Source organism: Sceloporus occidentalis, unplaced genomic scaffold (assembly GCF_023333645.1).
Source record: "Sceloporus occidentalis isolate IW3139 unplaced genomic scaffold, rSceOcc1.0.p SCAF_13, whole genome shotgun sequence".
Lineage (NCBI taxonomy): Eukaryota > Metazoa > Chordata > Lepidosauria > Squamata > Phrynosomatidae > Sceloporus > Sceloporus occidentalis.
This window is the reverse complement of record NW_028316993.1, coordinates 4,326,878-4,350,997: the sequence shown is the minus strand read 5'-3', so window position 1 is coordinate 4,350,997 and position 24,120 is coordinate 4,326,878. Positions and strand designations below refer to the sequence as shown.

General features: G+C 45.1%; 2 protein-coding genes across 3 annotated transcripts in view; both read left to right on the top strand.

The window, feature by feature from the left end:
- LOC149304644 (uncharacterized) overlaps positions 1-6,759 on the top strand; it is a 39,232-nt gene extending 32,473 nt beyond the window's left edge. For both annotated transcript variants that reach the window (XM_089478407.1, XM_089478408.1), the window contains 2 exons: positions 38-1,565; positions 3,531-6,759. In XM_089478407.1, coding sequence (XP_089334533.1) covers positions 38-1,565; positions 3,531-5,539 — 3,537 coding nt within the window. In that variant the 3' untranslated portion in view covers positions 5,540-6,759. The remainder of the gene's footprint in view (positions 1-37; positions 1,566-3,530) is intronic.
- A 2,921-nt stretch (positions 6,760-9,680) lies between these two features.
- On the top strand, positions 9,681-23,865 carry LOC149304643 (neuroglobin-like). Its single transcript, XM_089478885.1, has 6 exons — positions 9,681-9,945; positions 12,031-12,317; positions 16,154-16,261; positions 20,224-20,344; positions 20,958-21,038; positions 22,531-23,865. The coding sequence occupies exons 2-6, from the start codon at positions 12,085-12,087 to the stop codon at positions 22,603-22,605; spliced, it is 618 nt and encodes a 205-aa protein (XP_089335011.1). The 5' UTR covers positions 9,681-9,945; positions 12,031-12,084; the 3' UTR covers positions 22,606-23,865.
- Positions 23,866-24,120: the final 255 nt, after the last annotated feature.

Here is a 24,120-nt window from a genome sequence, read left to right as displayed (position 1 = left end):
AACGCCGCCATTTTGTATTCTTTTTCTCCTCCTTCAGGACCATGGAGAAGGGCAGGAGAAAGGAGAAGAGGAAAAGGCAGAGCATCAATTCCAGGAGGATCCTTCCTTAGACGCCATCCATGTGCCTTCTCCAACAAGTTCCCCCTGTGAGCACCCTCCTCTGATGCTTCGCCACCCTTTCACCAGTGACTCTTCGGAAGAAGAGGACCAACCCCGTCACGAAGGGTCAGATGGACCTTCTCCCCTCCATGTTCTGGAAGATTTGGGCACGGAGGAAGCCCACTGCGGGAAGCCAGTGGAGATCACCAACGAGGATGCCAGTGTGGGTCAAGAGATGGCAAGAGATGGGTTGACCTTGTCTCCTAAGGACACTGACCAATCCCACCAGCCAGCCCCATGCCTCCATAGCTCATTGGTTGGACCGAACCGAGAGGAGAAGAGGGTCAAGAAGATGGAGGAGGGATTTAAACGGGACTCCACACTGACCAAGGAGGACTGGCTACTGATTGAGAAGATCAAGAACTACTATGAAGGGGTGGAAGCAACGGTAGGGAAGGCCCCAGAAGCGGGCAAGAAGGATTATGCTCCTCCTCCAGTGCCGCCAGGAGTGGTCCGAGAGTCCATCCTCCGATTCAATAGCATCCTTAGGCAGAATGACCCTCCGGACTGGGAAATGGGTGGGGCCAAATTCAGAAAGCCCCGCCCACAGTCCGCCGCTGCCGCCGCCACCCATGAAGACTCTAGTAGAAGCCGAAGCCAATCATGTGACACACAGTGCGCTTCGGGCCACGAAGATTGCCAGGAGGGGAGGAGCCAATTGTCAGTAAATGCAGAACGTACCAAAAGGGGGCGGAGCTGTTCTGAAGGCGGCCAATCACCAGGCAGGGATGAGCGTTCTGGTCAAGGCGAAGTCCAATCATCCCATCCCTGCTGTGCAAACTCTGAGAAGGAGCAGAACCTATGTAGTGACACACCGTCGAGCCCTACCCCAAAGGATTCTGGGAGAGGAAGGAGCTGTCCGGAGTATAGAAGTGAGTGCAGCTTGGAGGAGGACCCAGAAGAATCCGAATTCAGATCCTGCGCAGAAATCCGGAGGGCTTGGCAAGAGAAGGAGCGGAAAACCATGGAGAAAGGAGTCGAGGCGGGGAGCAGACGATCCTATGCCTCCCCCGAAAAAACGCCATACGTCGAGCCTCTACGCATCGTCGAAGATTCGGACCTAGAAGAGCTCCCTCCAGTGCCAAGCAAAGATCCAGAAGGGGCAACCCACAGTGTAGGGGCAAAGGGAAAGCGGCTGGTGGAGATTCCCACGGATGAGTCTCCCGGGTACCTCCCCAGCCTGGACATTTACGAGAACAACGGGGGTGACCCGTGTCTTCTGGAGAACTCAGAACGGATCATCAGCAAAGTCCAGGCCCTGGCAAAGATGTACAGTGAGAAGATCAACAGGATGAAAGTGCAAAAGAGGGGGCCGGGGATGTGGCCCCGGGTCCCACACCGGAAGACCCCCAATAGGACCTTGGTTGGAGTGCAGGAGGGGAGGCCAAGAGCCAGTGTCCCCCACTGTGAGTGAACCCATAATCTTATGCATGCCCTTGGTAGAACGTCTCTGTAGCTGGGCACCCTGGGCATCTCCTTTGCCTCCCGGAGGCTTCTGAGTAATGGTGGTCTCTTCTCCCATCATTCCTCAGGGCTAGTTAGCAGGTTCCATTCTGTGTTTGTGTAGAAACAGAGGTTAGAAGATCACATGTCAAAATGGACTATTCACTTGTGTATCTGGGCAATGCTTGAAACAACATAAGGAATGATACACAGCTATGGTCTCCTGAGGACGTCCTGTTGTCCATTTGCCTTCATTTCCACCTCCCTGAGCTTGGCCAAGTTTCTTCTCTTTTTTGAACTACAACTCCCAGAATCCCCAGCATGTTGGCTGGGGATGCTGGAAGTTACAGTCCAAAAAAGAGGAAACGTGGCCAAGCTCTGCCCCTTCTGTCCATGTTCAGCCAGGCATGCACCAGTTTTCTACATCAGGAGTACAAAACAGACAAGACGAACTCTGAGCATGTATGTGCCAAATTCTCTCTGCCGTGGTAGACGGGATGGTGCATTCCGATGTCCAAATGGCACACAGATACAAGTTGCCGAGTGGCATCTTAAGCAATCTGCCATCCCTCCGATGCCTTATGTACCAATTCTGCCTATCACCAACCCAGCTCGTTATATAATGCAATTAAGTCCGTTCAGCTATCGTCAAGAACAAAATAGTAATTAAGATGTACAGGAGCTACACAGGGAAGGCATGGGTTTGCAGAAATGAAGCAAAAGGGAGCCAGGATTGCTGGATGTCCAGAGCTTTCACAAGATGCTTCACGTCCAGAGGGATGTGGCAGCACTTGCTTCAGAGTTTTCATTACGAATGAACCTGAGTTAAGAAAATAGGTGTGTTCCTTGGTGTGACTTCTTTAACAGAAAATTTGGTACCATTGAGGCAATAACACAGAAAGGCTAGCGATAGGTTCCCACACCACAGTAAAGAACAACCCTTCAACATGTTTCAGCAACTTTTTAATTCAAAACTTAATCTGCACATGTGACATGGAACAACCCAGGTCAAGTCAGCCTTGTATAAGTAAATGAAACCATATCTTCTAGGGGCCACATGGAAGCTTCTTCCCAAATTATTATTATTATTATTATTATTATTACTATTTTTCTTTCGCCAGCCTCCACGTTTTTATGATTTTGTTTGAAGAAACAGATCAGTGCTATCTTGTGCTAACTTTAGCAAGTCTGGCATCTTGCCTTTAAACCTTCCTCTTCTACAACCTCACACTCCTTTTAATGTATAAAACCTGGAAATGCATTCCCCGGTGCGCACACAACCAGACTCATTTCAGCATCCTCCCCACCCACCCGTTTCTCTCAGTGGCTCAACAGATTTGGAAACATCGGCCGCACGAGTTTTGAGTCAAGCAGGAAAGACCATTGGTTTTGGGGAGGGAAAATGATGCTCAGTGGTTTCTGCCTCCTGCACTTGGGTGGTTTATCTCTTCTGCCACACTTCCCCTCTTGCAACTGTGCAAAAATCCTTTGCAAAAACAAACCCACTCAGTTTTCTCCTCCCCACTCAGACATGGGTAAAACTCCAAAATCCAAAACACTTCTGTTCCCAAGCATTTTGGATAAGGGAGACTCAACCTGCATTATTCTAACCTCAACAGAGGATGTATGAGATAATTTACAGATTAATAAACCAAAGTGTGCTACATGGAAAGGCCATTTCCCAGTGTCCTTTGTTCCTTATTGCAGCCACACATCAGAAACATTAGAGGCACAGAGAACAGACCAGGTGACCTTTTGCCGTCATCTTCTCTGCTTAGAATTGTTCTCCATAGATTAATCAACTTGAGCTTCAGTTGGTTAACCTCTGATTTGAGCAAATTAAATCTTGCAGCCTTGGTGGTTCTTCTTCTCTCTGAGGAGCAGAGTGTCGTTCAATGTTGTCTCCTCTTTTTCTCTCTCTGCCACAGGTGAGCCACGAATCTATGGCCACGTCCTCATCCATGAACCCATCCAGCATGTGATCGGGGTCCAGGAAAACACACCTCTTCTCGCCGCCACCCGGGGCACCGCTCTTGAATTGCGCAGTGAAAGGCCGGCACCGCTGCTTTCTCCGGATCTCTTGGGTCCCCTCCGGCAGGCCTTGCTGTGCCCCCCATCCATCCCCTTGAATATTCAGTCAGCAGCCCCCCAAGAAAGAGACTTACCAGAAAGTTCCATGGCCCCTGAATGTAATGTGGATGCCTTGATCCCAACAGTACATCACAAAGAGAGAGAGTCTCCTCTGCCCCTCAAATCCATAACTGAGGTGCAGCAGAGCCACACAAATGGAGAGGAGACAGCCAAAGGGCCAAAGGACGTGGAAGAGGTGGTGTGGTCTTCTTCTGAAACCCAACTAGAGGCATCTACAGAAACTGGCATGCCTTGCTTTTCCCTAGAATCACAGTCAACGCTCAAGGACCCAGGGAACACAGACATTTCCATGGTTTGTGGCCCCACCAAGGAACCCAAACCCAGGCTACCCAGTTCTACAGCGGCGGAAGGGACCTTGCCGCAGAGAGATGAGAGGCCTCCATCCCATCAGAGTGATGTTGCCCAGGCAGAAGGCTTTTTGAAAAGAACCACTCCTTCCCCTTCCCTAGAGTTGGGGGAAAGCAATCATGTGGATGCAGAGGCACTGGTTTTGAGCAAAGACCCTTCCGAAACACTTCCTGGACTTCACTGCTCGGTGACCCAGAATTCAGTCCCTGTCCCAGAGAACTCAAAGCCCTTGCAGCTCACTTCCTCGGGGATTGCAGAAGCCACGTTGTCTGACATCCCTTGCATGCCATCACCCCCTAGGATGGGGGCCTCTTTACAGGACTCTCTTCCTGCCCCCACATCTGGCTCAGACTCCCCCACTTCCATCCAGGAGCAAAGCCCAATGGCCCCCCTTCCAAAGCTCTTCCCCACTTCGCCAGTCCGCAGGTGTCTCTCCTCCAGTGCTGCCGCCATCTCCAGGTACATTGCCGCCTCCTGCATCAGCCAGAGCTTGGCCAAGAAAAATGGCGCCCCTCAACCGGAGGAACTCCAAGCGTCGTCCTTCAGGCCTCTCACACCCCCAAGGGTCCCGGCGAACCCTTTAGCTTTGCTCCCCAAGGCAGTCCCCAGGGGCTACGGTGTCCAAGGCAAGCCTGAGGCCTTGTTCCCTAGAGACACTTCCCAAGGCAGCTCCGCTTCTCTTTGCTTTGGTTTCGGGATCCACTCCTCTACCCGCCATAGAGCTTTCTCTTCTGCCACCCAGGCCTTTGACCGCCACACTCCCTTCTCCTCCTCCTCGGAGCCCAACTCCCGAGTCCAGTCCCCCTTGCCCATGAAGCACAGGGTCTGCTCCCCTCCGCCGGCCAGGCCCCATGGCTGCACCTTCACCCCATTGTGTGCCCATCCTCATGGGCAACAGCCAGCCCATATGGCTTCCCCAGTAGCCTTGGCCCCAAATCCTGCCATCAGGGCAACCCCTTTACCTCAGTTTTCCCACTCAAGACCACGGGGCAACAGTCTACCCAACAGCGGGCTGACAGAGAGCCTGGCCTCAAATGGGGGCCACACGCCATTGGGGTGCATCCCAGGGCCTCAACGCAATGACTCTGGTTCATCTCCTGGTGGCCAGTCTCAGGAACTAGGTGGCATCAAGTGGCCAAACGTGTCAGGCCTGTGCCTCAAATACGTGAACCGAGAACGTACCTCTCAGATGGAGGAGGTGGAACGCTGCCCCAAACCAGACTTCCCCATCACTGTGGACGTGGCACGGGCCCCTGAAAAGAACCAGCAGAAGGTCAGCTATTCCACGACGGTTAACATCCAGATCGGTGGGAGCGGTAGGATCGCTTCTTTTAGCAACGCACAGGTCAGTCTGACCCATCCTCTCCTGGCCACACCAGAGCAGCTGAGCCTCAGGAAGGTCAATGGCAGTGCTTGGGAGGCGCCCTCCAAGACGTGAAAAACGTGACGTGGCGACTGCTCAAGGCTTTGTTTGGGTTTCACTTCCCAGTTCTTGAGCAAAGGATTGGCCCTACTAACATTGCACCCGGGAAGCATTTGGGGAGAAGGTAGAAGGAGTGGGAGAGTTCGTGATGGACGTGGGTTTAAGAGTTTGGCAACAAAGAATGGCTTTCTTGCAGGCTGGAGGCGGATGAGGAGCATTCCCTGGTTTCCAATCTGCCTTAAGGAAAGGTCTGCTTGCCTGCTTTCCACCCCCGTATTGCAGCAGCGTCTTTTGCTCTCAAGTCTGGCTTGAGTCAATCTCTGTTAATTGGTGGCAGCAGGTGAGCCATCTTGAGCCCAGGAGGGAAGGCGACGGAAACAAACACACCACTGGGTTTGGGCTGTTTTGTTTTGTTTTTAAATATGCAATTCTCTTCCTCTCTCAGACACACACACACACATACGCACACACATTTTTTGCACAAGTCCCTGCTCCTTTGAGAAGGTAGAGCCATGAAAATTTAAAGGCATCTTTGCAATTTTTGTTTCTCACTATTATGCCTTGAGCGGTGCTTTAGGCCAGTGGTTCCTAACCTTTGGCTCACCAGATGTTTGGGAACTCAACTCCCAGAAGCCCCAGCCATCGTAGCCCAATGTCCAGGAATTCTGGGAGTTGAAGACCTGAGGTCCGTGGAACCAAAGACTGAGAACCAGTGTATTCAAATGGATGATAAAGACAATTTTTGAATAAAGTCATGATGAGTTGCTATGAAAGTCTCTTGTTGCTCCAATAGAAGGCTACCTGATTTCTAATTGCATTGTAGTTATCAGATTCAGGGTATTCTTGTATTTGTTTGCATTCAACATCCATAATCCCTGAAATGGCATTTTCTCTTTTTGACCCCCCACAACTCTTACTGCCAATAGAAGAGAGGTAAGGTGAGAATGTGGGAGCATGGCAAGGTGGAAAGTGTTGGGGTCAGAGGTATGGGCATTCATTCAAAGGGCAAATTGGTCAAGGAACTGGCATCACTGCTGACTGGACTGCATCCTATATGAATGTGTATGTGTAGTTTTTTGGTGGGTTTTGGGGGCTATGTGGCCATGTTCTGGAAGAGTTTATTCCTGATGTTTCACCAGCATCTGTGGCTGGCATCTTCAGAGATCTTTCTGACATCTTCTGGCTGGCATCTTCAGAGATCTTTCTCTGAAGACACCAGCCACAGATGCTGGCGAAACGTCAGGAATAAACACTTCCAGAACATGGCCACATAGCCCCAAAAGCCCACAAAAATCTATGGATGCCAGCCGTGAAAGCCTTCAACATCACAATGTGTAAAAGTGTATCTGTGTGAGACCGAGAGAGGCCTTGGTATCTAGTGGAGAGAATCTCAATGGGTTTGCAAGCTCAGGTATCAGAGCTTTGGATTTGGGGGATTTGTTTTAAATTTGGGGTTATCAGACTTTGCTTTTTCATCTGCAAAGTTGCAGAGCTGCTTGATCAAATGGCATTTTTTTGCAGCGAGGGAGTTCCCTCTTCTTCCATGGACAAGCTGCCTTTTCTAGGTAAACACACCTGTTTAACAATTTTAGTGTCGATGGCCTTTATAAAAGAAATAATAATACAATGTCTATTTATAGTGACGCCGCTGTTGTTTTTATTTAAGTGCCGGGGATTCCCTCGCCTTCCTCACAAATGGGTACTGGCTCGTTCGGGGTTATTTGTACTATTCCTTTTCCAATCTTGTAAATAAACATGGATAACATTGCCTTCTTTTGTGTCGATGGTTTTCTTTGCCTTCCCCTTGTGAACGTAAAATCTGTTCGTAACATGATGTGTTTTCACGTGTGTGCGCATGTGTATTTGCATTTGTTCATGTGGTGTGTGTCTGCATTTCAGATTTTCTGAAATGTTCTAGATTTTGGAACGGAAAGGGTTAGGAAGGGAGTGAAAAGCAAATAACAATTTAATGCTTTTACCACTAACCTTCCTTTTGCAAAAAGCATCAAGGAGTAAACTTGCAGCTAAAGAGGGAGGGAATGAGGGTCTTGCCTCCCCAAATAATAATTCTGCCCCCATTGATTAAATTTTCCTTCCGTCTCCAAATTTCTAGCATTGCAGAGCGTGAGACATTGAAAATTGTTCACGCCTCGAACGCTCCTATTTTCTCTTTTCCTGCCCTGTTTCTTTCAAAAGCTAAACCCTATTTCTGGCTGCATCTATACTGTCAAAAGAATGCAGTTTGGCACCACTTAAAGCACTGAAGCGCCAGCCTATGGATTCCTGGGATTTGTAGTTTTACAAAGACTTTCACCTTCTCTGCCAAAGAGTACAGGTGCCTCACCAAACTATAGATGTATATGCACCTTCTGTGCATGCTCCGGGGAACTTTTAAAGTCACTGCAATGCTAGAAATTGGGGATCTGAAGGGGAAATAATAATAATAATAATAATTATTATTATTATTATTATTATTACAGGCAGGTTACAATAAAAGAAATAAAAATACATAGCACAATATAATAATACATAACCCAACAGAATAAACAATTAGGCAATCCCCACCCCTCCGCCAACAACAAAATGATAACTATCAAATACAAATTACACAGTTAATATAATTAAATCATTATAAAACAGTTTATAAATCAATAGGGGAATTTAATTGGGGAGGAGCACAGTTCTTACTCGGGGGACAAAAACTCTCATTCACACATACACAAACACACACAAGGCGCATAGCCTCATGTACCCTGCAATGCATGCCTTATGGCCACAGTGACCCAAGCTCCAAACATAAATGGTGTTTGCGGCTGCAAGAACCTTATATCATTTTAAGAACCTTATACCGAATGTGTGTTTGTGTGTGTGCGTTGTGTGTCTGTATGCACTGAGCATAGCCAGATGTTAAAGGCCTCGCGTCTGCAAAATACCACAGAATAGAAACACAACATGAATCCTAGAGGCTTCTCTCTGTTTGTTTCTTTCCCAGAACGCCGACAGTTCAGCTGTTGCCCTTTGGAAGAGAGAGACCTTCAGAGGAGTGTTTCACTCTAGGGCACTTGTAATTGTCATGTTTGCTTGCCTTTAACAAACGCACAAAGGAAGGACGACAGTCACTCCTTGTCGGTCTTAAGGCTGAACAAGCTGCGATCAGGATTTGCTGCCTTTTTGCAAAAAGGTGCAAGAGCATTGGTGCATTGACAGCAGAAATATTTGGGGACGGATGCGGTTAGGACAAGGTGACCCAATGTCTTAACCACAAAGGAGGACAAGGCACCACCAACTGTAAGTTATCTGAGAAAAAGGGAGGACATTCCAAAATCAAAGCTAAAAGCACTCACATAAACATAACTGAATGTTTCATAGTCATGTTCCAAACCAGATTGCGGACCACTTTTTTGGGGGGATGGAAACCTATAAACATGTGGAAGGTGACCGAATGTCCTAACTGCAAAGGAGGACAAGTTACTGTAAAATATAGAGCAGTCAATAAAAATGTGAGGCATTACAAAACAAAAGCTAAAAACACTGACACGAATGTAAATTAATGCTCCAAATGGAGGACATATTGAAATTCCTCCTCCACAAAAGGTTGAAATGTTGGACATGTCCTGGAAAAAGAAGATATCTGGCCATCCTGAGTTAGGACCATAGGAAGAAAAGGGCACCATCCTTTCCCTGTCCGCATTTTCACAGTTTAAGGGGAAAAGAGGTGGTCTCCTAGTATTTAGGGTCTCCGCCATTGACTTGCCGTGGTATTTTCCTAATTTCCGAAATATCACCATCAGAGATTGTGTCAACGGAGGTTATGCCTGTATTAGTTCCTGCATAGACTTTTGGATGTGTTTGCCCCATCCAGACTCCCATTGCCATCTGGCCCATTATCTCCCAGGGAGCGAGAAATGCAGACAAGGTACTCGGTGCTGTTCACAGATGGGCACTTGCAGCCCATCTTCCATCCATTAACTGAACATGCCTTTCATGCACCGGAGAGAGCCATGAAAAGGATGATCAATCTGTATTTAAATGGAAGAGCAGCAGGCAGGAGGAGAGAGCTAAGTGGATGTTTCTCAGCTCGGTGGGTGGGTGGGTTGGGTATGTGTGTGCATCTGGTTTAAATAAGGCAGTCTCTTGGATCCTGGGGAAGCCTCTGCTTGCTGTTGGCTACTTATGAGATTCACCTGCCATAAAGGAACCTCAGAGAGAAAAGAGAGCGCAAAGGAAATTGATGCAAAGTGCAAGGAGAGACTTTTCTCTTCTACACTTTGAAAAGAAGCCTGTTGCTTCTCTCCACGTTGGATTTTCCACCTGGAGCATCAGATCCACTCTTCTTCATAGATCTCATTCTGCAGAAGATCTTGCACTACATCTGATCCACTGATCTTCTTAGATCTCATTCTCCAAAAGATCTTGCACTGGTAAGTAGGCAATTTTATGGTCTTTGTTTCATCATTGGGGGATTGGTAGGGTCCCCCTAATGTCAGCTGTCATTATCATGTTGTGGGTCTCCAGCCCACCAAAGTGCAAAGCATGCTCTCCAGACAAGATAACCAGATGTCCTGACTGCAAAGGAGGACCAGGCATTGCAAAATGTAGGGTATTCCAGAAAAAGGTAGGACATGACCAACTAAAAGCTGGAAACACTCATGGAAATGTAGATTTGTGCTTCTTAAGCGTGCTCTCTGCCCCAAAGAGCTTACAAAATGGTATGTTGACTGGGCAGAAGGAAAACTAGAGGGACACTGGCCCTCCACTTGCAATTTCATTCCAGTTGGGGTTACCTCTTATGGGTGCATCTACACCATCAAAATAATGTTGTTTGACACCACTTTAAGTGCTGTAGTTCCAGCCTATGCAATCTTGAGGTCTGTCGTTTTACAAGGTCTTTATCCCTTTCTGCCAAAGCGTGCCAATGCCTCTTTTCTTGGGATGCCTGCACTCTGTTTCTAAATGACCTGCTGAAAATTTAAGTTGCTGCAAACGCTAGAAACCTGGGGACTGAAGGCAAATTTCATTTGGGACATCCTCATCTTATCCTCCCCTTGTAGCTTTGGTACAAAACCCAGGATTTTGTAGGATGGAGCCGTGACAGTGAAAATGATGTCAAACTGCATTCTTTCTGCAGTGTAAATGCACTCTAAATGTGATCCAATGTGATCCTATGCATGTATCTTCAGAAGGAATCCCCACTAAGTTCAATGGGAGTTTTCTGAGTAGGTTTGCTACCTTAAACATCTCCCCCTCCTTCATGCGTTGGCATCTTTGGTCTCTAAAGATTTGGCAAATACCACTGACTAGTTCAGTCCTTTGCCTTTGTCGGTCCTGTATCTCCAGTGTAGACTTAATACAGCTTGGAAAAACTTTCTGCAATCGCGAGAAGGTGACCACTAGGACTGGCTGCCCTGGAAGGAAGATGATTCAACCACAGCTGATCGAATCCTCTTAACCGCACTTTCATGTGACCAAAGTTAATTTATAGATAATCAACCAGTGGCTTCAATCTTCAGTATCTTCCTCTCTCACCAGTATCAAACTAGCATTAAAAACAAACAAGGGTCCCCAGTTGTCCACTCTGTCCATGATAAATCAACTAAAAAAATGAACCTGTTGGTTCAGAGTTAGTGCTTATATTGGATGGACAAAAGGGGAAAGTGGACGGAGAAGAGAGAGACCGGGGCATTTTAAAAGGAGCTGGAAAAGTGGGATGGCAGAGGATTAACCAAGATTGACTCTCCCAAATCCAGACAGTCGGAGGGATATATGTGGATATTACACAGAGAATATATATAATTGCTGTGTTTATTCACTTGTTTTGGGATGTTCGTGAGCTGCTCTGCTCTCATAGCTGAACGGCAAACTCTGGGGGCATCTTATGTCCAGAACAAGAGGCAATTAAAAATAATACATGCAGAATAAAACAAGGCAATAATAAGCCTTCCCAGATCTCAGGGCCTGACTTTAGGATTATTTTTAAGACAAAGGGGCCTCAACGTTGGCAGGCAGGTTGTTATTAGTTTTGAATTCTTGCGGGATTGGTTTTTTAAACAAAACAATGAATCAAAAAGTCTTCAGATTTGGAGGGACTCCAAAGGTCATCTGCTCCAACCTCCCGCTGCATGGAAATACACAACTCCTGAGAGATGTCCTCTTTAAAGACCTCCAAAGATGGAGAGTCCACTGAGGAGGTCTGTTCCACCGCTGAACAGTTATTTCAGTAAATAGTTTCCTCCTGATGTTTAGGTGGAATCTCTTTTCTTGTCATTTGGAGGCAGAAAACCCAGAATATACTGCATTGCATGAAAAGCTATCATGGGATCAACCTGGCTACAGTGAAAGCGCTGGCAAAACCATATAAGAATGGCAGGAATAATTACCAGAGAGCTGTGGTGCCGCATCAAAGTGCAATTCCCAGGATCCCACAGCATTGAGCTATGGCAGTTGAAGTGGTGTCAAACTATCATTTCCCAGCTTTGGTGAGTTCTGATATCTTGCGCTTGCTCTAGGTTTTGTGGAAGAAAAGGAGAACATTGGCCGGACGATCTGGACTTTAGCGAGAGATGGGTTGTGCCTTATCTGGCTCCGGCGTCACACAGGATCTGCCGATTTCAGAAGAGAAACCGTGCTCCTCCCTGGAAAGCAGTTTCGATTTGAACAAGGAAACAGAATTGGGGGGCAATGAGGAAGCAACAGAACCGTTCCCGCTTTCGGAGGCTCAGAAGGAGCTGATCCGGGAGTCCTGGAAAATCCTGCACAAAGACATTGCAAGAGTGGGGATTATTGTCTTTATCAGGTAAGGACTGTAGTCTTATTGTTGTGGTTAACTTTATGGGGCTCATGGTGGCTTCCACATTAAAAAGATTTCATTCCAAAAGATACCCCAAAAATCAGTATTAAAGCCCAATTGAACTAGGAACCGTATTTGTAAAGAAACATACCGTATATACTTAAGTCGACCTTGTGTATAAATCGAGGGCAAGCTTTGGGCCAAAATTATGGACTTTGCTATGACTGATAGATAAGTCGAGGGTAAAATGTGGGGCCATATAGCAAAGGATCTTGAAGCAAAGCAAAACAATGTCAAAGAACTTAGAAAATTCCAGCAGACGACCTAACTCTTTGTGCTTCGTCTTAAGGCTGGATGGATGAGAGAATACAGAGGGTAAGTGCTTCCAGGGAGATTATATTCTTGCTTTTCACCAGAGGATAGTTCCGTCTTTTAAATAAGAGTTAAGATACAGTACTAACATTGACCCATGGATAAGTCGACTCAGGTTTTTGGGGTCAATTTTTTGGCCTAAATTTCTAGACTTATATATGGATATATACAGTACACTTTTAAAAAATTAAAATTGTTTCCTTATTATTTTTTATTATTTTTTTACTTGCCGATAGAAAGACAGCAAAGAGGGGACCATTTTAAAAGGGAAGATAGAGGAGGATTAATAGGCACCATCCTTGCCAAATCGGAACTGTTTCATGCAAATGGTGTCCCCAGCTCTCCAACATTGGCTCTGAAATCTCAGCCCCTGGGATGCTCCTGGCTTGGCAACCCTAGCAAAGCAGGTTGCACTTTGTGCATGCTCAGAGATATCCTTGCTCAGCCACAGGATGCTTTAATCCTGGCTCCTGAGAAGCCCTGGGGAGCAGGTTGACTTTCTGACTTTGCAACTGGATAGGCCCCAGGATATCTTGAATTGATGTGTACCTCCTCCTTTTCTCTGTTCCTTTCTTTCCCTCGAAGAGTCTTTTTCTTGGCCTCCGCACTTGCTTTTGACCTGCAAGCAGAGATTTTCAGGAGTCTGGTTTGTGTCAGGCAAACTCAAGGTGGCTTTAGAAGGAGGAAAACCTAAGGAGGGAAGTGAAGTAATGATACCCAAAGGAAAACACTCTTTCCAGCGAACCAGAATCTGTGTTTCCCATCCCATGTTAGGACTTTGTAGAAAAAGACCTGCCGTCCGTTCTGCAGAAGCCGGGTGGGATCGGCCCAATCTGGGTTGTTTATTTTGTTCTATTTTATTTTATTATGACAACTTATTTGTCTCGTAGCAAACCAGCTACATCAAATTGCTATGAGTTTTTTTGGCCATACGATGACTTGGCAATGAGAATTGCTCTTCTCAGATGCAAGAACATGTCCAAGCTTGGAATAAATGCCCAATCTTCATTGCTTTTGGAGAGCAGCGGTAATAGAAAGTGGGAGGAAAGGCTGGGAAACTCACTCTTTTGGAGTACAACTTCCGTAATGCCTTTCTTTGTAGAAAAAAATGCTTATGATAGAATACGAACAAAGTCGAAGGTTTTCTGTGCATGGTTACGAAAGCATAATTGAACACATTGGCTAATTCCAGGCTGTCTGAATATCATGAAATGGCGGCCTTCTTGGCTACAATGTCAAGATGCATTAAGATCAACAACCAGAATTCAAAAGCGAACATACTTCATTACATTGGGCAAAATGATCCATTTGTTTCATGGGGAAAAAAGAGACTGACCCCGTAAAAAGCCAAGGAAAATACCTGGATGTTTGCTAACTTTTGTAAAATAATGCAACGGAAAGGGGGCTGTGAGAAGTGATGGGGGTTCGGGAAGGTTTGGCAGAAATGCACAGGACTTCCCCAAATTCTGAGTTTCGCTGTTATAATAGTCACTCCTTTCCTGGAAAACTCTGGATGTGGGTGGGAAGATAGTCCAACAGGGAATTCTTGATTCCAAAATTCTACGTTATCAAACCGATAAGCAAAGATACACCCTCCATAATAGAAAGGCCAGAGGGAACAAGGATTGAGGATTCTGGGCTCTTCTCCATATGACATCATTGCCAATAAAGCTTTTGGAACCTGTTCTTTCTAAAGAAATAAAATAATATAGAGAACTGCCACATTGTATGTCCAGATGAGCGTTGGGCTATGACTTCGGAGAGCAAGGTTTGAATCCCTGCTCAGCCGTAGAAACCCACTGGGCATGTCACACTCTCTCAGCCTCAGATGTCAATGGCACACCTCCTTTGACGAAACCTGCCACGAAAACCCCACTATAGGGTCTCCTTAGGGTCACCATAAGCCGGAAATGACTTGAAGGCGCACGGCAGCAAACACATTTTTGCTTGTGCTATTCACATTTAATATACAATAAATGAGTAAGTCCATGAAAGTGGGTCAGAGGAAAGGAGCAGATCAATGACTCTCTGGGATGGAAAGCGCTGGCGAATATATAACTTCTCTATTTTTAGGCTGTCTTTGTGAGTGTCCCTTTTCTTCCTCCTGCTGAAGAGCCCTTGGCAGCTCCTGCTTGGTTTGCTGTCAAAAATCAACGTTTTCCCCCCAGTCTTTCATTTCTAGGCAAAGATGCTTGCCATGTTCACCGCTGCATTAAAAAGGCTGCATCGGGAACAAGGCCCAGTTAATAAAGAGCACCTCCTTGGTCTTCACCCCAGGCTGCTCCTCTGCAATAGACACCCTCCTAGCATCCCTTTCCTCATTAGCAAGTTAGCACCTCGGTTTTCTGCTGTTTCCTCTGCCAACAGCATGCCTTAGATTTCTCTCCATCATCCATTGAAGTGCAGCGGTTTGACAGCATAACTTAATTTAACTGCGACTCTGGAAATCAAGGTTCAGTTCCCCGCTGGAGCATAAAAACCCAGTGGGCAAGTCACACTCTCTCAACCCCAGAGGATGGCAATGGCAAACCCCACCAAGAAACGTGCCAAGAAAATCCAATAAGTCATTTATTAATGCTTAGACCAAAGGCCATTTTTGGATACAAGGTGTTAAACTACAATACAGCAAGTAAGAACAGCAGAATAAAAGTCCAACGTATAATAAATGACATTGACAGTCTTGCATGTAAAAGATTCAAAAGTCAATTCAGTTAAACACATGAAACATGGGCAGTAATACTATAGTTAAGTGAGAGCAACCCCAGAGCCACCAGCAGCAATATCAGCAATATCTCTTGCCTGAATGTTCATAAGAGAAACCTTGCGAGTTGCCATAGGAGTTTATCGGACTGGGGCTGATTTCGGCATTAAAGAGAGATTAAAGCGCATTGAAAGCATCCCGCCAACGAAGCGGAAGTGGCAAGTAATTGTGCAAATGAATATCACACGCAATTGCGCAAATAAAATGATATCGGAAATGCAAATGACATCCTGAAAGCGAAAAGATGTGCGTCAATGCTTCTTTGTGACCACTTTAATGGCGGGTTTTGTGCAACATCGTGTGAAATCGTTTTGCGCAATTACGTGATTTTTCTGGGATACACACGAGAAACTCCCGATCTCCTTTGTGTGATAAAGGCCATAGAGTCAGAATCAGACAGGAAATAACAACAGCAAATAATTAAATCAATGCTGGAGGGAACTGCTTTTGGGATTCCCAATTTCCAGATCCCTGCAGCCAGCATGACCCTGTTAGTTGGAAGATTCTAGTCCAAAAGCTATACTCTTTTGTATTCTCAGTCCAGCCTCGTGGCTACAATCATGGGATATTTCCTTGCCCATGCCAACTTTACTGCGTCCTCCCTTTCCTTGTTCTGTTGGGGGTGTTTTGATTGTGTATTCCTGCATGGCAAGAGCTTGGACTATATGGCCTTTGAGGTCTCTTCTAACTCTAGGATTCTGTTCTCCAGACTCTTTGAGACGCATCCAGAGTGCAAAGATGTCTTCTTCCTCTTCCGCGACATTGATGACTTGCACCAGCTGAAGATGAGCAAGGAGCTGCAAGCGCATGGACTCAGGTAGGGCTGAGGGTTGGCTTTGCTGGGTCCAAGGTGTGCGGACCACAGGGGTTTTCTGGCTGCACTTGCTAGGCATTGGAGGGGTGCTGCTCCAAGTCTATCTCCTGACAAGTTGCAAAGCAACACATATGGTTCCTGTCTTTATGAAAATTCCCAGTGTCCTTCCTTGGGTATTTTTGTTGTTGTTCACTGCCCTTGAGTCAATCTCAACAGACAGTAACCCTGTGGATAAGACTTCTATCCATGTTTAATCCCTGGTATCCTTCCCTGGGTAGTCACTAGGCAATTCCTCAAGCTCAATCCATTGGTGATTCCTCTTTACTTTGGATCCAGGTTTCCAAAGGTCTGGAAACCAAACCTTATGAGGAACAACTGAAGGAGCTGGGCATCTTTAGCTTGGAGGAAAGAAGGTTGAGAAGTGACAGGATGGCTGTCTTTAAACATCTGAAGGGATGTCAAGTAGAAGATGGAGCTGGTTTGTTTTCTTCTGCTCCAGAGACTAGGCAATGGATTCAAATGATAGGAAAAGTGATTGTACCTAAACATGAAGGAGAACTTCTTGGCTGTAAGAGCTGAATAGATTGTCTCAGAAACTGGTGGACTCTCCTTCTTTGGAAGTCTTTCAACAGAGGTTGGATGGCTGTTTTTCTGGACTGCTTTAGTTTTATATTCTTGCATGGCAGGGGTTTGGACTAGATGGTCCTTGTGGACATTAACCTGCCTCTGTGTATGTATACGTTCAAGGGTTATTTTTCCTTACAATTTGCTTTGCATAGCTAGTTCTAGAAGGCTGCAAGGTAACAAACAGGATTTCTGAGGCTATGTGGGGAAGATCCACTATAGTTCAGTCTTTGCAGTCCTTTAGTCTCAGCCAATATCTGATAGCTCACCCTTCCTCTCCAACCTGATGCCTTCCAGATGCATTGGACTGCAAGCACCCTCATCCTGACATCTCCATAAATCTTTTGGAGGCTTCATTAATGTGGACTGGTGGATCTGCATACTGTAATCCAACATTTCACATGTGAAAAGTGGGACACATGTGGCCAAGCAACATCCAAATGTGGTCAGGATAGTAAAAATGATTAATGAGGAAGAACAGACAAGCGGGAAGGATAGGATTCCAAGGCTGCCTTCTCACTTCACTCAGCAGAATTAGAATACATTTGTACTATGTTATGAATTAAGTTTGCAACCATTGAAGTAAAAAGACAAAGGAGGAACATAGAAAGAGGAGACAGAAATGGAGATGTTTCCAAATCAGCTTTAAAACTGGGATGGCAGAGGATCAGTTGGACTGTCCCTGTCAACTCAGGCCAATTGGGTGGTATGCATCTGGTGTTAAAGGAAGGCCAGTGAGGGTTGGTGGTGGCGATGCTTTCAGGAAAGAATTGGATGTGTGGCTTGACCCACTTGCACATGCTTTGGAGTGCATGATGCCCTGGTCAAGTTGCTTCAGCCATTAACTCGGAGCCTGCAACAACATTAAGATGTCAAGCAGCGGAGTAAACAAAGGAGGCCTTGTTAAAATGTGTGTGTTTGCAGACAGTTGCGTGCACACCAATAAACTCTTGCCAGAGTCCACGGCGTCTTGTTACAATGAGCAAAACGGCACATGTGCCCATTCCCTATACAAAACCCAACTAAATGGGCACTTTAGTGTAAGCAGCAATGGGCCATTATTCACTCCTGCTTCTCTCCCTGGACTCTTGGCTCTTTCGGCATATTTATGTCGGTGGTCCATGGAGCCAAGGCGGTTCCTTCCTTGTCTCCGGCTTTTTGGAACAGATGCTGTCAGGAGTGGCTCATTCTTCCTGTTCGTTTGAGAAGAATCCATCAATAACATGGAAAGCAATGCCTAAGGATCAAGTCTGATGCCCTTCAGATCACACAGGGTTGCCATTCACATCTGTCCTTTAGATTTGATGAGTGGCGATATAAGGCCCATCTTACACAATGCACTGGATGCAGTTGGGTGTGTTTTAATGATGTATGTTTGACTCAGGTTTTAACTATTTTTTTTTTCCTGATGGTTTGATTGCATTTTAGCTGCTGGGTTTTTAACAATGTTTTTAACCATGGCTGGGGAAAAGGCAGGATAGAAATAAATATAAGACTAATTTGCTAGGTGCACCTTGGATTTTGTACTTGATCTCACTAGTAAGAGTCTTTGCTGTAATGTTGTGGCACATCTGCCAATTGTTTTGATTCATGCGCCAGGACATGAGAAGGACTATTCCTCTTCTCAACTATATACTGTCTACTGATGTGTGGCTGCTGGGTGTTTTAGTCCAAAAAGTAACTTTGTCCAAGCTCCCCTAAAGCAGAGGTGGAAACTGTGCAGTCCTGAACAACAAATCCCAGCAGCCCCAGCCAACATTGCCAGTGCCAATGAACAATGTTCATTGTTCCCAACCCTGCACTAAAGCATTGGCATGAGCTGTTGAAATTCCTGACTTTGTGAGATAATCAATAGAGCGAGCATTTGTTTAACATCTTTGCCATCTGTAAACAATTGCAGGATTCAACGGTTCCCCATCGGCAAACAATTCCTCAACTAAACTGCCAGCCAAAATATACTGTGGTTTTTGTGACAAAAGGTTTAAGGGAAAAGGACAGTGTTTCTTACAGAAAGCATTTCTGTTTTCCATTGAAAACAACAACAGTAACAATTCAGGAACATATTTCTCATACTGAGAGAATCCTGGATCTGGATCCCTAAAACAATTGGATCTGCTTCTGTTTGTTTAAGAGACAAGATGTCTCTAAATTCTGTTACATCTTCCAGTTCCAGCCATTTTAGCAACCTTATTATTTGCTTTCAGGTTGCCTATCGACAATGGATTTCATAGGGTTATCTCCAGCACAGAATATGCAAGAGGTGGCTTTGCCAGTTCCTTCCTCTGAAATCTATACCACCCAGTATTTTTGGTGGTCTCCCATCCAATTACTAACCACAGCTGACCCTGCTTAACCTCCAAGATCACCTGGGATCTGCTGCCTTTAAAAACAAAACATAGTTAAAAAGTGGCTGCATTCAGTCCTCCATATCCATGGGTTCTGCATCCAGAAATTCAACCGTCTGTGGCTTGAAAATAATTTTCCAATAACACCATTCCAAAAAGCAAATCTTGATTTTTCCCATGTTATATAAGGGACACCATTTTACTACATCATTGTATATTTTATTACTTCATTGTATATTAAATAATAAAATGAATATTTATGAGGCCTGAGCGTCCATGGATTTTGGTACTCATAGAAGGTCCTGGAACCAAACCCCAGCAGATACCAAGGGGCCCTTTCAACTCAATGGACTTTATCACACAGAGGCAAATTGGAGGCAAATTGGATAAATCCCTTGCAGAAACAGGATTTTAAAATCTGCTTTTGCGGGTTACTTTTCAGACACATTTACTTTCGGGAGGTTCCCGAAAGTAAAAAGGAACGGGTTTTGTCAACTTCGCATTCAGATTAATGTCATGTTATTTCTCATTGATGCAAACGTCATCTGAAAAACTACCCGCTTTTGCAGGTTATTTCTAATTTCTGTTTGGTTTAACCCTGAACGTCATGTGAAAAACAACTTGCTTTTGCTGGGTACTTGATACAGTACTATGAATTGCTCTTCATTTTTTTGTGGTGCAGGAAAGAACCCTATTCTTTCCATGTTATTTCTATGCTGGTACAGAATACAAGTGCAAATACCCAAAAACACTCTTGCATTTTCTGTTGTCCAAACCTTTGTGGTCTTCTTCAAACCCCTCTCCAGTTTTGAGCCAGACAAACCCTCTGGTTGCAAAGTTTCTGTTAAAGAAGGAAAGTCCAGGGAGACATAAACTTTGGTCAGTGAGATATACCCATAAAGATTTTCTAAATGATAAATCTGATTTTGGGGGGAAAGTCATTCTGATTCCCAGATTTCTCACTGGTTTGTGAATCCTCTTCCCTTCCCTTGCCAGGGTGATGTCCTTCATTGAGAAGAGCGTGGCACGGCTGGACCAAGAGGAGAAGCTGGAACACTTGGCCTTCGAACTGGGCAGGAACCACTGCCGGTATAAAGCTCCCCCAAAATATTATGAGGTACGGACTTCCATGAGAGATTGTGACCGGAATAAAAGATAAACGCTTTGGACTTTATCACACGGGAGGCAAGGTGCCCAAATCATGGATAAATAGGGTTTTAATCCCGTGAATATCCCACAAAGGTGGGATTGTTTTTGGACGACATCATGCAACGTTGCAATGATCCCAGACTTAACCTGTGAATAAAGTGACCAAAACATGCCGCTTTTTACTTTGGGGATTTTCCCGAAAATAAGAAGTGGCCAAATTGCGCACTTTAATTAATGGCTAAAGCCCAGGATAATGGCAATGTCGTCTGCAAACAATCCTGCTTTTGTGGGATATTCCCAGATTTAATCCCCGTTTATTCCCAGGATTTGAGTGCTTCCCTCTTGTGCGATAAACTCCTTTGTCAGTTTTTGAGGAAGTCACAAATACTCTCTCTCTGAGAATTCAAAGTATGCTTCCCTAAACTGCAAATCCCAAAATTTCATAGGATGCTGTCATGGCAATTAAAGTGGGATCATAGCGCTATAATTGTGTGTTTTTTACCAGCAAAAGTGATAATAAAGAATATGGTCCTTGCCTCTTTGCAAAAGTCCACTTTCTTGTCATGGTTTCTTCCTTGCAGTACATCGGCACTCAATTCATCCAAGCCGTCCAACCGATCCTGAAAGAAACGTGGACCCCAGAAGTTGAGAAGGCCTGGGAGGTGAGAATATTTTCTAGAGATTACAATTTTATTCATCCCAATATCCAGGAGAAAGCGTTGGGACATTTGGGCTGATGTATAGGCTGCTGCCACATTGCAACATTAGTACAGTTTGACACCACTTTAACTGTCGTGGCTCCATCCTATTTACTCATACAAATAAATGTAAATTCACGCTCCATGATCATGCTCAGAATGGAGGGCACCTTGGAATTCCTTCTGGGCAGAAGGCTGCAATGTAGGACTATGTCCTGGAAAAGGAGGACATCTGGTCACCCTGGCAAGAAGGCCTGTTTATCCAAGACTAGAACAAGGCAGTGTCTTCTGAAAACAGCAGGTGAACAAATACAATAAAATAAAAACACTGGCTTGGTGTTGATAAGGATGTCTCCTATTTTCACTCAGAGCGATAAGTGACTTATAGCAATGCCAGCTTATCTTTGCTTCTCTTGTGTTTGCAAAAATGTTTTTAGAAGCGCAGGAACTGTCTAAGCATTTTTACAGGGTACCCCTCCCTCTCCGTGGGAAGAAGGAAAAGCCATTGGCAGCATTCGGGTCTGTTTGCTGGAGCCCTGCAGCCCCTTGCCAATATTTCTCCCCCCAACTTTTCATCCAGTCTTTGCACTTTGAATTGCCGTACGTCTTCGAGGCAGCATGGTGTGTAGTGCTTGGAGCGTTGGACTTTGGTAATCCAGGGTCCGAATCCCCAGCCCTCCATGGAAACCCACTGGGTGACCCTTGAGCAAGTCCCACTCTTTCAGCCTCAGAGGCAAAGCTCCTTTGCAGAAGTCAACGATATAGCCGTGTTTGTCTGTAGAATCAGTATGTAGAGAGATCTTGCAGCACCTTTGAAACCAACTGAAAGCAAGAAGTTGGCAGCAGTCTACTTCCTCAGATGCATTTGAGTCCCAGTCAGTGCTGGGAAAAGAGTGGCGTACAAACAATAATAATTTTATTTAGACTAACTGAAGCCTAAGAAAGCTCCTTCTGCCAACTTCTCTATTTCAGTTGTGCTACAAGATCTCTCTATGTGCTCCTCTGAAGAAATCATGAATGCTTCCTGGGGGATTCTGGGAGGTCTAGTGTGCAGGCTAGGAGCTGGGGGACTCTGGGAGCTGTTGTGTTCACTGGGAGTTGTAGCCTAAAAATAATTTTCTCAAGCTCTGCAATTATGTTTTTAAAGGAAAACCATCCAGCATTTGATTTCCTTGCACCTGCAGTCCAGCCCCATCTGCGGCTGTTTATCTAAACCGGGCAGTTAGCATAAGCAAACATCAGATTTAATGCAAAACGACAAGTATGGCTGGGATCTTGTATTTGACGTCTTTGGAATGGAAGCAACATCCTAGCTTTCCTTTTTGGTTCACGGCTCTGTCCTTATTCCTTGATGCACCTTTCTTAGCACTGAAACCTTTCTTGGTTCTCTCTCTACTGTTTTTAATGGGGCGCATAGAACAATAAGTGTCTGCCTTTTCTTTCCTTATCACCCCAGAGTTTGTTCCAATATTTGGCAGCCACCATGCGGAGAGGCTTCTACAAAGAGCAGCAGATGACCCGGACGAAGTAGTCCTTACACTGAAAGAGGACAACATTTGACTCCGCTCCAAAGAAAGTCTGGCCAGCCTCCACTGCTCTGGATGGGGATTATCAAAGGATCATCTTGGACTCTTTAGAAACCCTGCTTATTTATGACTCCTCGCTCTCTCCCAAGGGCAGCTCTTATTGAACACACAAGTGGTTTGCAGTGAAGTCACTTCTGCTCAAACCAGGGGTTGGCAGTAGTAGAATCTGGGGCAAGGAGCTGAACATCTGGCTTTCTTAAAATGAGGACTTCCCACCAGTCTGGTCCTGCAGTTCCAACTGGGACGTCCAGGTGTTTAGAAGCATTTTAAGGAGTGTGCATTTTTCAGAGGGTCTTTTTTTACAAACAGTAAATCCACCCCTGTTTGTACATTTTATAGGTATATCTTTGTCCGGCAGGAGGGGAAAAACATTCGGAAGTTGAAGTGTTTCGGGGTGTCTTGGAAGGACCATAAATATGGAGCTGGGGTCCCCTTGTGAACCTTGCTTTATAACTTAAACCTTTATATACAGTATGGAGAGAGATCTTGTAGCACCTTTGAGACTAACCAAAAGAAAAAAGTTAGCAGGAGCTTTCCTAGACTTCAGTCTACTTCCTCCAAATGCATTTGGACTAACGGCTGTATCTTTGGATTCTTTATATACAGATAACTGTACAGATATACATGATAAAAGAAGCTCCTTTTTGCAAAGTCTTTTTATACCCTCCCAGTCCTCCACTTTTCCTCCTTGTCTTCTGTCTGGCTGGAAGCTTTTTTAGCAGCATAGGCATTGCAGTAATTCTGTTCCTTTTCTTGCATCTGTATTCCATTTTGCTTCTCCGAAGCACTTTTGTAACATGGTTTGTCTGTGATTTAGGTTGCATTTTTTAAAAAATCATCTTTCCCATTAATGATTTGTTTGCAACATATTCTCGGAGCAATTTTTCTTTCCAAATGTGGATGTCCAACCTTTCATGTTGCTGCAAAGTTTAACTGAACGCTACTGATTAAGATTAATCCATCATTAAATCATTTCCGTCCATCTTAACAGAAGCGTTCTTACAGGAAAAACTGCTTTTGAGATAACACCAGTTGATGCAGCGCATGTATGTACCATCTGAAAACGAAGCATGTTTTTCCTTTTCTGCTCTCACAGGCAATCATGGTATGCATGTGCACTAGTTTTGAATACAATTAAAAATAAATGTAACATAGTTATAGTGTCAATATGTAAAACCAAGCAGCATAAAACAGAACAAGAAACATCTAAACTGACTGATGACAAATTGTTATGGCTGAAATTTTCTATCATGGTTTACTTTATGTAACTTTACGTATACTTAAGAAACCCTATTAGTGAATTGCAAAGATGTGTAACAGAACACCAAACATCAGAGTGTCCCAAATGTGCATCTGGCTCTACTGATAAGTCTGCCGCCAGCAAAAAGAATTCGCGTTGCGCCATTCGCTCTCAGTGTTGTTCTCTTCAGCCCTACTCTGAATTCTCATATGTCCAGAAG

Coding starts and splice junctions, on each gene's coding strand:
- LOC149304643 (XM_089478885.1), top strand. CDS start 12,085: ATGGGTTGTGCCTTATCTGGCTCCGGCGTCACACAGGATCTGCCGATT. Junction 12,318..16,153: donor GGGATTATTGTCTTTATCAG/GTAAGGACTGTA, acceptor TCTGTTCTCCAG/ACTCTTTGAGACGCATCCAG. Junction 16,262..20,223: donor CTGCAAGCGCATGGACTCAG/GTAGGGCTGAGG, acceptor TTCCCTTGCCAG/GGTGATGTCCTTCATTGAGA.